General features: G+C 52.2%; 1 protein-coding gene across 1 annotated transcript in view; it reads left to right on the top strand.

Moving 5' to 3' along the window:
• The first annotated feature begins 7,287 nt into the window (after window positions 1-7,287).
• Window positions 7,288-13,703, top strand: part of slc1a9 (solute carrier family 1 member 9) — a 14,682-nt gene continuing 8,266 nt past the window's right edge. The window contains exons 1-6 of the mRNA XM_088923556.1: window positions 7,288-7,417; window positions 8,531-8,683; window positions 9,163-9,416; window positions 10,166-10,298; window positions 12,014-12,140; window positions 13,463-13,696. Of these exons, the coding sequence (XP_088779682.1) occupies window positions 7,288-7,417; window positions 8,531-8,683; window positions 9,163-9,416; window positions 10,166-10,298; window positions 12,014-12,140; window positions 13,463-13,696 (1,031 nt within the window). The remainder of the gene's footprint in view (window positions 7,418-8,530; window positions 8,684-9,162; window positions 9,417-10,165; window positions 10,299-12,013; window positions 12,141-13,462; window positions 13,697-13,703) is intronic.

Raw genomic sequence — 13,703 nt, 5'->3', positions numbered from 1 at the left:
TCTGTGCTGTGTGTGATAGCTGTACAGGGTGACACAGGGTTCAGACAGAGGAAGCTGCTCTGTGCTGTGTGAGTGTGTGATAGCTGTACAGGGTGACACAGGGTTCAGACAGAGGAAGGTGCTCTGTGCTGTGTGTGATAGCTGTACAGGGTGACACAGGGTTCAGACAGAGGAAGGTGCTCTGTGCTGTGTGAGTGTGTGATAGCTGTACAGGGTGACACAGGGTTCAGACAGAGGAAGCTGCTCTGTGCTGTGTGTGATAGCTGTACAGGGTGACACAGGGTTCAGACAGAGGAAGGTGCTCTGTGCTGTGTGTGATAGCTGTACAGGGTGACACAGGGTTCAGACAGAGGAAGCTGCTCTGTGCTGTGTGTGATAGCTGTACAGGGTGACACAGGGTTCAGACAGAGGAAGGTGCTCTGTGCTGTGTGTGATAGCTGTACAGGGTGACACAGGGTTCAGACAGAGGAAGCTGCTCTGTGCTGTGTGTGATAGCTGTACAGGGTGATACAGGGTTCAGACGGAAGAAGGTGCTCTGTGCTGTGTGTGATAGCTGTACAGGTTGACACAGGGTTCAGACAGAGGAAGGTGCTCTGTGCTGTGTGTGATAGCTGTACAGGGTGACACAGGGTTCAGACAGAGGAAGGTGCTCTGTGCTGTGTCTGATAGCTGTACAGGGTGATACAGGGTTCAGACAGAAGAAGGTGCTCTGTGCTGTGTGTGATAGCTGTACAGGGTGACACAGGGTTCAGACAGAGGAAGGTGCTCTGTGCTGTGTGTGATAGCTGTACAGGGTGACACAGGGTTCAGACAGAGGAAGCTGCTCTGTGCTGTGTGTGATAGCTGTACAGGGTGACACAGGGTTCAGACAGAGGAAGGTGCTCTGTGCTGTGTGAGTGTGTGATAGCTGTACAGGGTGACACAGGGTTCAGACAGAGGAAGGTGCTCTGTGCTGTGTGTGATAGCTGTACAGGTTGACACAGGGTTCAGACAGAGGAAGCTGCTCTGTGCTGTGTGAGTGTGTGATAGCTGTACAGGTTGACACAGGGTTCAGACAGAGGAAGGTGCTCTGTGCTGTGTGTGATAGCTGTACAGGGTGACACAGGGTTCAGACAGAGGAAGGTGCTCTGTGCTGTGTGTGATAGCTGTACAGGGTGACACAGGGTTCAGACAGAGGAAGCTGCTCTGTGCTGTGTGAGTGTGTGATAGCTGTACAGGGTGACACAGGGTTCAGACAGAGGAAGCTGCTCTGTGCTGTGTGAGTGTGTGATAGCTGTACAGGGTGACACAGGGTTCAGACAGAGGAAGCTGCTCTGTGCTGTGGACAGGGAACATGATGAGATGCTCTCCGTGATGCAGTCAGCTCGGCCTCTGGACTTTAGCGGTGGTGGGGGGGTATTGAGGTCACAGTGCACGGTTCATTAAAATGCGACTTGCCGTGTGTCTGTAGCACTGACCTCTCGCCATCCTCTTTGACCTCAGTCTGTCTGCTCCAGCCGGCCAGGAGAGGGCTGGTCTGGACACTCGAGGTCACCACTGGTGCACAATCGAAGTGCGACTGGCTGGAAAGTCTCTGCTTCAGTCAGCCTATCACCCCCAGAATCAAGCTTGATGGCTTGAGTCAGTCTTGCTGGGAGTCACACTGTACCCCCACAGTCCAGAGATCGCTGGTCCAGTCTGGTCACACTGTACCCCTACAGTCCAGAGATCGCCGGTCCAGTCTGGTCACACTGTACCCCTACAGTCCAGAGATCGCCGGTCCTGTCTGGGTCACACTGTACCCCCACAGTCCAGAGATCACCGGTCCAGTCTGGGTCACACTGTATCCCTACAGTCCAGAGATCACCGGTCCAGTCTGGGTCACACTGTACCCCCACAGTCCAGAGATCGCTGGTCCAGTCTGGGTCACACTGTACCCCCACAGTCCAGAGATCACCGGTCCAGTCTGGGTCACACTGTACCCCTGCAGTCCAGAGATCGCTGGTCCAGTCTGGGTCACACTGTAACCCCACAGTCCAGAGATCGCCGGTCCAGTCTGGGTCACACTGTACCCCTACAGTCCAGAGATCGCCGGTCCAGTCTGGGTCACACTGTACCCCCACAGTCCAGAGATCACCGGTCCAGTCTGGGTCACACTGTACCCCTACAGTCCAGAGATCGCTGGTCCAGTCTGGGTCACACTGTACCCCTACAGTCCAGAGATCTCCGGTCCAGTCTGGGTCACACTGTACCCCCACAGTCCAGAGATCACCGGTCCAGTCTGGGTCACACTGTACCCCTGCAGTCCAGAGATCGCTGGTCCAGTCTGGGTCACACTGTAACCCCACAGTCCAGAGATCGCCGGTCCAGTCTGGGTCACACTGTACCCCTACAGTCCAGAGATCGCTGGTCCAGTCTGGGTCACACTGTAACCCTACAGTCCAGAGATCGCTGGTCCAGTCTGGGTCACACTGTAACCCCACAGTCCAGAGATCACTGGTCCAGTCTGGGTCACACTGTAACCCCACAGTCCAGAGATCATCGGTCCAGTCTGGGTCACACTGTACCCCTACAGTCCAGAGATCATCGGTCCAGTCTGGGTCACACTGTACCCCTACAGTCCAGAGACCAGTGGTCCAGTCTGGGTCACACTGTACCCCTCCAGTCCAGAGAGCACCGGTCCAGTCTGGGCTGGGTCACAATAATATAATAGTTTCTCGAGCTGTGACAGGAGATAAGACAATGGGGAGAGCTTTTACTGAAGAGGAAGAGGACGAGGAAGACTGGTCATGGCTGAGGCAGGCGATCGATCACACAGACAGAGGGAGAGAGGGAGAGGCAGGGTTATAAATAGACCAGTACAGAGAGAGGAGACTCAGCCAGATGTGACAGTCAGGATAGACTTAAGAAGTTCAAACAGCACAGATTAATATCTTCAGATTATCCACTGGGAGGAGGGGAAGAAACACAACTGAGAGAAACAGAGGAAAAAAAGAAAGCAGATACAGGAGGACTAATGAAATTATAGAATTAATATACTGGAGTGTCCAGTCAGTGTGTCTGTATTAACCCCTCTCTCTCTCTCTCAGTGCAGTGTTAATGTACTGGAGTGTCCAGTCAGTGTGTGTATTAACCCCTCTCTCTCTCAGTGCAGTGTTAATGTACTGGAGTGTCCAGTCAGTGTGTCTGTATTAACCCCTCTCTCTCTCTCTCAGTGCAGTGTTAATGTACTGGAGTGTCCAGTTAGTGTGTGTGTATTAACCCCTCTCTCTCTCAGTGCAGTGTTAATGTACTGGAGTGTCCAGTCAGTGTGTGTGTATGAACCCCTCTCTCTCTCAGTGCAGTGTTAATGTACTGGAGTGTCCAGTCAGTGTGTCTGTATTAACCCCTCTCTCTCTCAGTGCAGTGTTAATGTACTGGAGTGTCCAGTCAGTGTGTGTGTATGAACCCCTCTCTCTCTCAGTGCAGTGTTAATGTACTGGAGTGTCCAGTCAGTGTGTCTGTATTAACCCCTCTCTCTCTCAGTGCAGTGTTAATGTACTGGAGTGTCCAGTCAGTGTGTCAGTATTAACCCCTCTCTCTCTCAGTGCAGTGTTAATGTACTGGAGTGTCCAGTCAGTGTGTGTGTATGAACCCCTCTCTCTCTCAGTGCAGTGTTAATGTACTGGAGTGTCCAGTCAGTGTGTGTGTATTAACCCCTCTCTCTCTCTCAGTGCAGTGTTCATGTACTGGAGTGTCCAGTCAGTGTGTGTGTATTAACCCCTCTCTCTCTCAGTGCAGTGTTAATGTACTGGAGTGTCCAGTCAGTGTGTCTGTATTAACCCCTCTCTCTCTCTCAGTGCAGTGTTAATGTACTGGAGTGTCCAGTCAGTGTGTGTGTATTAACCCCTCTCTCTCTCAGTGCAGTGTTAATGTACTGGAGTGTCCAGTCAGTGTGTGTGTATTAACCCCTCTCTCTCTCTCAGTGCAGTGTTAATGTACTGGAGTGTCCAGTCAGTGTGTGTGTATTAACCCCTCTCTCTCTCTCAGTGCAGTGTTCATGTACTGGAGTGTCCAGTCAGTGTGTGTGTATTAACCCCTCTCTCTCTCAGTGCAGTGTTAATGTACTGGAGTGTCCAGTCAGTGTGTCTGTATTAACCCCTCTCTCTCTCAGTGCAGTGTTAATGTACTGGAGTGTCCAGTCAGTGTGTGTGTATTAACCCCTCTCTCTCTCAGTGCAGTGTTAATGTACTGGAGTGTCCAGTCAGTGTGTGTGTATTAACCCCTCTCTCTCTCAGTACTGTCAGTGTCAGTTTTACTCTTCTCTCTTACGCTGCCAGGCTCACACTAAACAATCAGACATCCCATCTAATCTCTTGTGAAGTTACACACACCACAGACACCACAGACCACTGTTTGTGTCATTATGGGCACAGAGACACAGTCTCATGTTTGTGGGACATTTGCTCTTCTTCATGTCTGGTTGAGGATAAACACTTCTTTTTTTGAAGTTCTCTCTATTTATTGGCCCTAAACTGATTACCAGCCTCAAAACATCTCTCCCCAAAACGTTTTCAATCTGCCACAAGTCTCACCAGTTGGTCGGTTGGTCAGTCGGTCAGTTGGCTACTTGCTTCCTTCTCCTTTTGGCATCGACAATAACAGAGGAGCAGAGGTCAACAGCTACTACAAACTTCCACTTCCTGTTTTTTAAACATCACTTAACCAATCATCTTCCTTCATTTAGTCAGGTGACAGAGGCTGGCAAGTCATTTCCCTCTGCCTTCTGGGGAATGTAGTTCAGACAAGAACCGCCCTCTGCCTTTCGGTTGACTGCCACACAGCAGACCAGAAGGATTCTCTCCTGCTGCGTGGAAATGATGTTAGGTGAGGGCAATGTGGTATTTGAGCGGATGCAGAGAAAAATGGTCTATATATCAAATTAACACGATCGAGCTTTGAGCAACAGAAGGTTCAGACATTTTGATAGCCTGTGTGTGTGTGAACTACATCTCCCAGAAAGCTGTGGAGCAATGTCCTGCTATCCTCTGTCACCTGACCAGTGGGTGTAATGCAGCTGGTCTGGCAGTAGTTTAACAAACAGGAAGGGTCCAGATTTGGTGAGCATCTGCTGTCTGACGACAGAGGGCAGAGCCTGTGTTGCCACAGGGCAAGAAGATGAGGAGGAGGGGGAAGGTGACTGACGTTACACAGAACTTTGTCAATTTTGAACACCTTATAATAATAATAATAATAATAATAATAATATATTTCTCACACTTATACAGCATTTTTCTGCACACTCCACTCAGAGCGCTGTACAGCTCCTGGGGATCCCCTCCACCCCCACCTGGATGATGCTCCAGTCCTCTCACACACACCAGCTCTCAGTGGGAGGAGAGCAGAGGGATGGAGCCAGTTCAGAGAGGGGGGTTATTAGGAGGCCATGAGGGGTAAAGGCCAGGGGGGAGTTTGACCAGGACACTGGGGTGACACCCCTACTCTTCTCGAGAGACACCCTGGGATTGTTCATGACCACAGAGAGTCAGGACCTCGGTTTTACGTCTCATCTGAAGGACGGCGCCTGTTTACAGTCTAGTGTCCCCGTCACTATACTGGGGCATCAGGACCCACACAGACCACAGGCTGAGCGCCCCCTACTGGCCCCTCTAACACCTCTTCCAGCAGCAAGTTTTTCCTGGAAGTCTCCTCTCCAGGTACTGGCCAGGCTCACACTGCTGGACATCACTGGGCTGCCAGCTGGGAGCTGCAGGGCGACATGGCTGTTGGCATATACACCTGAGTTGATATACTTGAGTTTTTAGAATACGCCCAGAGCAAAGCCTGAATTTTGGAGCCAGTGATGATGATGACGTGACTGTGCTCTCAGTGTGATGATGATATCTGTGACTGTGCTCTCAGTGTGATGGTGATGATGTTGATATCTGTGACTGTGCTCTCAGTGTGGTGATGATGATGATGATATCTGTGACTGTGCTCTCAGTGTGATGATGATATCTGTGACTGTGCTCTCAGTGTGATGGTGATGATGTTGATATCTGTGACTGTGCTCTCAGTGTGATGGTGATGATGATGATATCTGTGACTGTGCTCTCAGTGTGATGGTGATGATGTTGATATCTGTGACTGTGCTCTCAGTGTGATGGTGATGATGATGATATCTGTGACTGTTCTCTCAGTGTGGTGATGATGATGATGATGATATCTGTGACTGGGCTCTCAGTGTGATGGTGATGATGTTGATATCTGTGACTGTGCTCTCAGTGTGGTGATGATGATGATGATATCTGTGACTGTGCTCTCAGTGTGGTGATGATGATGATGATATCTGTGACTGTGCTCTCAGTGTGATGGTGATGATGTTGATATCTGTGACTGTGCTCTCAGTGTGGTGATGATGATGATGATATCTGTGACTGTGCTCTCAGTGTGATGGTGATGATGTTGATATCTGTGACTGTGCTCTCAGTGTGGTGATGATGATGATGATATCTGTGACTGTGCTCTCAGTGTGGTGATGATGATGATGATATCTGTGACTGTGCTCTCAGTGTGATGGTGATGATGTTGATATCTGTGACTGTGCTCTCAGTGTGGTGATGATGATGATGATATCTGTGACTGTGCTCTCAGTGTGATGATGATGATGATATCTGTGACTGTGCTCTCAGTGTGGTGATGATGATGATGAACAGAGATATCCAGACAGGCTGATCACTTGGCCTGTCTCACTGCTCCAGGGTCTACAGAGACTTGAGCTGACATCTGGCCCCGGTATTAAATATATCTGCCTCTCTCTCGGTTTTGCGTTATCTCCCTTTGTTCAGCACATTATTAAATGCCTGTTTCTATTAATCCTTTTGTTCAATGCAGTATTAAATCTACAGTAGTGTCCAGTCAGTGTGTCTGTATTAACCCCTCTCTCTCAGTGCAGTGTTAATGTACTGGAGTGTCCAGTCAGTGTGTCTGTATTAACCCCTCTCTCTCAGTGCAGTGTTAATGTACTGGAGTGTCCAGTCAGTGTGTCTGTATTAACCCCTCTCTCTCAGTGCAGTGTTAATGTACTGGAGTGTCCAGTCGGTGTGTCTGTATTAACCCCTCTCTCTCTCAGTGCAGTGTTAATGTACTGGAGTGTCCAGTCAGTGTGTCTGTATGAACCCCTCTCTCTCTCAGTGCAGTGTTAATGTACTGGAGTGTCCAGTCGGTGTGTCTGTATTAACCCCTCTCTCTCTCAGTGCAGTGTTAATGTACTGGAGTGTTCAGTCAGTGTGTCTGTATTAACCCCTCTCTCTCTCTCAGGGTCCAGTGATGACGAACGCACCTGTTGTCCCAAGAGAGGAGGTGGGCTGTGTCAGTGTGGACGAGCTCCCGAAACCCTGCCTGCTGCACTACTGTGCCTGGGTGTCCCGGAACCTGCTGCTGGCCCTCACGGTCCTGGGTCAGTCTGGCCGCGTGTGTCCCCTCTGACCCCTACAGCCTGCTCTCCCCCTGCTGTGTGCTGGGAGTGTCCTGACGTGTGTGCTGTTACTTTCACTGCCCACTCTCCCCCTGCTGTCCAGAGGAATCCTACAGAAAACTGCCTATCCCTGCTCTCTATCTCTCTCTGTCTCTCTCTGTTCCTGTGTCCCTCTCTCTGTGTCTCTGTCTCTCAGTTCAGTTCAAGATGCTTTATTGACCAATGAATAAATCAGTGCTGCCAAACCAGTGCAAATACAATTAACATAAACTCTACTGACATTTACAATACAGACATATCATAAGACAGTTACATACAAACATTTGGAGCATTAATGGGAGACAGGCTCACTGTTCCTCAGGCTGGGACAGGAGATCACACACTGTATTATTATTAATGGGAGACAGGCTCACTGTTCCTCAGGCTGGGACAGGAGATCACACACTCTATTATTATTATTGAGAGACAGGCTCACTGTTCCTCAGGCTGGGACAGGAGATCACACACTGTATTATTATTATTGAGAGACAGGCTCACTGTCTGTTCCTCAGGCTGGGACAGGAGATCACACACTGTATTATTATTATTGAGAGACAGGCTCACTGTCTGTTCCTCAGGCTGGGACAGGAGATCACACACTGTATTATTATTATTGAGAGACAGGCTCACTGTCTGTTCCTCAGGCTGGGACAGGAGATCACACACTGTATTATTATTATTGAGAGACAGGCTCACTGTCTGTTCCTCAGGCTGGGACAGGAGATCACACACTGTATTATTATTATTGAGAGACAGGCTCACTGTCTGTTCCTCAGGCTGGGACAGGAGATCACACACTGTATTATTATTATTGAGAGACAGGCTCACTGTCTGTTCCTCAGGCTGGGACAGGAGATCACACACTGTATTATTATTATTGAGAGACAGGCTCACTGTTCCTCAGGCTGGGACAGGAGATCACACACTGTATTATTATTATTGAGAGACAGGCTCACTGTCTGTTCCTCAGGCTGGTATGGGGAGATCAGGTGTGGTGCTGGGAGCAGTGTTCAGGGTGTGTCTGTACTATATTAACCTGTCCCTCTCTCTGTCCAGGTGTGGTGCTGGGAGCAGTGTTTGGGATGTTGCTTCGCTATATCCCAGGCCTGGACTCTAATTCCCTGATGCTGATCTCCTTTCCTGGCGATATCCTGATGCGAATGTTGAAGATGCTCATCCTGCCTCTCATAATCTCCAGCCTCATCACAGGTACAGAGACAGTGGGGTCTCAATGTCTGCATTAACTCCTCTCTCTCTCAGTGCAGTGTTAATGTACTGGAGTGTCCAGTTAGTGTGTCTGTATTAACCCCTCTCTCTCTCAGTGCAGTGTTAATGTACTGGAGTGTCCAGTCAGTGTGTCTGTATTAACCCCTCTCTCTCAGTGCAGTGTTAATGTACTGGAGTGTCCAGTCAGTGTGTGTGTATTAACCCCTCTCTCTCTCAGTGCAGTGTTAATGTACTGGAGTGTCCAGTCAGTGTGTCTGTATTAACCTCTCTCTCAGTGCAGTGTTAATGTACTGGAGTGTCCAGTCAGTGTGTCTGCATTAACTCCTCTCTCTCTCAGTGCAGTGTTAATGTACTGGAGTGTCCAGTCAGTGTGTCTGTATGAACCCCTCTCTCTCTCAGTGCAGTGTTAATGTACTGGAGTGTCCAGTCAGTGTCTGTATTGACCCCTCTCTCTATCCCAGGACTAGCGGGGCTGGACGCTCGCTCCAGTGGACGGATGGGCAGCAGAGCCATGGTCTACTACATGTCCACCACGGTGATCGCCGCTGTCCTGGGGGTCATCCTGGTGCTGGGCATCCACCCGGGGAACCCCAAACTGCGCGGTCAGACCAGTCTAGCTTCCCCCCGAAATCAGGAGGTCAGCAGCCTGGACGCCTTCCTGGACCTCATCCGAAATCTCTTCCCGGAGAACCTGGTGCAGGCCTGCTTCCAACAGGTACCCGCCTGGCCGCGTGCAACAGCGCCCCCTGCCTGTCGACAGGCGCTGGGGCCTTGGGCTTTGCGACCTTCAGCGGGTTTCGTGAACGCTCCTGTTTGCCCGGCGGGAGACCAGTCCCGTAATCTGGGCTCGAGCCCTGCGTGTCTTAGTTTGCTTCTCTGGAAGCCGGGATCGACCTGTAATCAGTCTATTACAATCCGCAGACGCGGAGGCTCTGGAAGGGTTGTTTACCGGGAATGCCAGGCTGGCAGGGAAGGGGTGGGGAATTACTCTGAATCCTTGAGTGAGTACCCTGGAAGTGTGGCGCCAGTCACGCGCGCTTCTCCGTAACGCTGATGAAGCCGCAGTGAGGGCGGTACAGCTGACTCCCGGCCTCTCTCCTTTGCTTAGCGGGTGTTCCAGATACCTGGGAACAGTCACAGGTGAACCTTTGAACTCTGCAGAGAATACCGATCGCATTTTTAGTGAAGCCTAGTCAGCGTATATTTTCTCTGGGGAAGCTGAAGGGGCCTGGAGAGGGTTTATAGGGTGTTCATAGAGCAGAAAACGTCTTTTGTGCCTGGGGTCACGGAGAGGTGTGGTCGCCTGAGGGACACTGGCCAGGATTGTGACATAATCAGCACACAAACCCTCTCTGTTCCACGTTGTGTATTAACTCTCCTGTGTGTCCTGACCACACTCTCTCCCCTCGATTTCTCTCTTCCTGCCTCCCTGTCTCTGTCTCCATCGCCCACCCCTCCTCGCAGGTCCAAACGGTGATCAAGAAGCTGCCGGCGCCCCCCGCAGCCGATCCTGGTGAAGTTCCCCCGGGCAATCAGACCGAACCGTCGCCGATCACCCAGAAGAAGCTGGAGTTCAAGGGGGGCATGAACGTGCTGGGTGAGAGAGGGGCTGGGGGCCAAGGGAAAGGAGAGAGCTGTGTCCAGTTCCCTTTGCCCGCTCTGAGGGGGGTGCACATATCCTGGACAGGCCAGAGGGGCTGCGGTTTGCTGTATCCGACCCGGCGGATCCCAGCTGGGCTTGGTGAAGGCCTCGTCAGAGAGAAATGTTGGCAAAACTGGCAGGCATGGCAGAGACAAACCAAAACCAAGCACTGATCTGACAACTGAAAGGCAAGTCAGGCGCTGATCTGACGCCTGAAAGGCAAGCCAGGCGCTGATCTGACGCCTGAAAGGCAAGTCAGGCGCTGATCTGACGCCTGAAAGGCAGCCAAGCACTGATCTGACGCCTGAAAGAAAAGTCAGGCGCTGATCTGACGCCTGAAAGGCAAGCCAGGCGCTGATCTGACGCCTGAAAGGCAGCCAAGCACTGATCTGACGCCTGAAAGGCAGCCAGGCGCTGATCTGACGCCTGAAAGGCAAGTCAGGCACTGATCTGACGCCTGAAAGGCAAGCCAGGCACTGATCTGACACCTGAATGGCAAGTCAGGCACTGATCTGACGCCTGAAAGAAAAGCCAGGCGCTGATCTGACGCCTGAAAGGCAGCCAAGCACTGATCTGACGCCTGAAAGAAAAGGCAGGCGCTGATCTGACGCCTGAAAGGCAAGCCAGGCGCTGATCTGACGGCTGAAAGAAGAGTCAGGCGCTGATCTGACACCTGAAAGGCAAGCCAGGCGCTGATCTGACGCCTGAAAGGCAAGCCAGGCGCTGATCTGACGGCTGAAAGAAGAGTCAGGCGGTGATCTGACACCTGAAAGGCAAGCCAGGCGCTGATCTGACGCCTGAAAGGCAGCCAAGCACTGATCTGACACCTGAAAGGCAAGTCAGGCACTGATCTGACGCCTGAAAGGCAGCCAAGCACTGATCTGACACCTGAAAGGCAAGCCAGGCGCTGATCTGATGCCTGAAAGAAAAGTCAGGCGCTGATCTGACACCTGAAAGGCAAGTCAGGCGCTGATCTGATGCCTGAAAAAGAATGTTGACTCTTCTGATGCTTGAAAGGAAGCCTGGGACTCGCTGTCCCTCTGTAGTTACAGATAATGTGGCTCCACTCCAGTACATTCAATCGGATTAGTTGTTCATCAAAGAAAGATCAAGTAGGGGGCTGGGTCAGCATGCGTAGGCTGCAAAGGAAGAGGTAAATGCTTATTCCAAGTTGAAAAGAATAGGAAAGAGACACAACTTTGTGGCTGTGGAGCTTCTCCAGGTATGACCTCAGCATGGAATAAACCTGTACTTGTTCCTTTGCGTCAGAGAAAGATGGCGTTGTTGCTCTTTGTAGAATGATTAACGGACTATTAAAGGCTTTGCGCTACAAATAACTGATAACACTGTGCACTGCACATTTAAGAATATAGGATGGTAATAGAGTATACATAGTGTATTTTTACTTCTTAAAAATTCAAAAGCAATTTCAAAGTAATTCTTTGGAAATCTGCACTCAGCCAGAACTGAGCGTTTCTGGGAATGGCTGATCTCGGGGGCAGTGCCAAGGGTTTTGGGGGTGTAATCCCATTCAGAAGCCCTGAGAGTAACACCCCCCCACGAGCCGGCACTCCCTCTGGAGTCGGACCCGCGCCCGTGCGCGCCGTGGCGGACAGCCCCAGCACGCTGGCACCAATACGCCCCCCCCCCCGTCCTCTCTGCCCCCTCAGGTCTGATCGGCTTCTTCATCGCGTTCGGGGTCTGCATGGGGAAGATGGGAGAGCGCGCCAAGCCGATGTCGGTCTTCTTCAACGTCCTCAACGAGATCATCATGAAAATGGTCACCATGATCATGTGGTCAGTATGGGGGCGGCGAGAGCCGGGCGCGCGCTCTTTCTGTGTCCAGCTGTCCATCCGTGATTACAGGACTAGGCCGGAAACCGCCAGGGCTCTTGTGGATGATACAGTACCTCCCAGGTGCCGAACGTAACAGCGCTGACACGTTTATTATGACACCCAGCGTTTCACAGCCACAGTATTATTTACAATACCCGCCTCCTACTGACCTGCCAAGCGCAGAATTCTGCCTGAGAATTTAAACTCAACAAAGTCACGCTCCCAAATCCAAAATATTTCATGACCGAGCAACGAGCCCGTTCTGGGAAATATTGCATCAGGAAGTCTGTATCGTCCCACAGAGTCCCTTTCTTAACGGTGCGGTATCCGGGCAGTGCTCAAAAAAGCGGATCTGATTCCCGGTCCCCTGATCTGTAGGAAGGAGCTACTTCCCTCGTGGCACCAAGCGATCCTCCTCTTCCTCCCTCTCTCCTGTCTTCCGCTCTGTCACGTCACCACGAGCTCCCCCTGGACGGCCCGGGCGCTGCCGGACAGGGACGCCTGTTATGACCCCGGACTGGGAGCCGTGTCGGGTCTTGTAGGAGACCCTATGCAGTGTGGTGAGAGCTGGAGGAAACAGGGACACACGGGGGTTTCATCGTGCGCAAAATAAGAGTGACAGTCCGTGAGACAGTGAGCGGGGGAGACGAGGAATAGCTTCCAAATCCAAACGGGTCCCAAGGCAGGTCAGGGCCCGGCCCGAGAGTCCAGCGGCGAGTGATCCATCCTGGGACGCGACAAGGTTAAAATCCCCGGGAGGGGGGGACACAGGACAGACAGAACACGGAGGTCCAAGGGTGACGGGCGAGGTCCTCCAGACCCCGGGCTCAGGGAGCGGGAGGTGTCGGGGACGAGGCCGGCGCCCTCAGGAGACGGGCGGAGGGTTTCCTGGTGCCGGGCGGGCCTCGCGACGTCTGTACCCTAACGATGAGTCCCGAGGACTGGAGGAGCTGGTCTTTAAATAAGACACCTGAGGGGGTACGCCTGGGGAGCTCAGCAACAACCACAGGATCAAGAACGGGAGCAGTGGAGCGCCCTCTAGGGAGGGACGTCAGGCGTGACAACGCCCACAGTTAGACATTCACATTAGTGCTGTAAAGATGGCTGAACTCACGCGGCGCCTGCCTCTCCTCTGGTTGTCCGTCTCCTTGGCCGAATCGATGGGTCTCCGGGACTGACGAGCCCCCCCGCACCAGACCCTCAGCGGGAGGAGACGACACTGCAGCGGGGGAGGTCAGGTCGTGACCCGACCCCCCCTGCTCCCCCTGCTCCCTGCCCTTCAGGTACTCGCCGCTGGGGATCGCCTCGCTCATCTGCGGGAAGATCGCGGCCATCCGGGACCTGGAGGTCATGGCCCGCCAGCTGGGGATGTACATGGTGACCGTGATGGTGGGGCTGGTGATTCACGGGGGCGTCGTGCTGCCCCTCATCTTCTTCACCGTCACCCGCAAGAACCCCTTCACCTTCTACAGCGGCATCTTCCAGGCCTGGATCACAGCCCTGGGCACTGCCAGCAGGTACAGT

Source organism: Atractosteus spatula, chromosome 8 (assembly GCF_055471065.1).
Source record: "Atractosteus spatula isolate fAtrSpa1 chromosome 8, fAtrSpa1.hap1, whole genome shotgun sequence".
In the NCBI taxonomy this organism is placed as follows: domain Eukaryota; kingdom Metazoa; phylum Chordata; class Actinopteri; order Semionotiformes; family Lepisosteidae; genus Atractosteus; species Atractosteus spatula.
The sequence above is the reverse complement of the archived record's forward strand: the minus strand, read 5'-3'. Positions and strand labels throughout refer to the sequence as shown.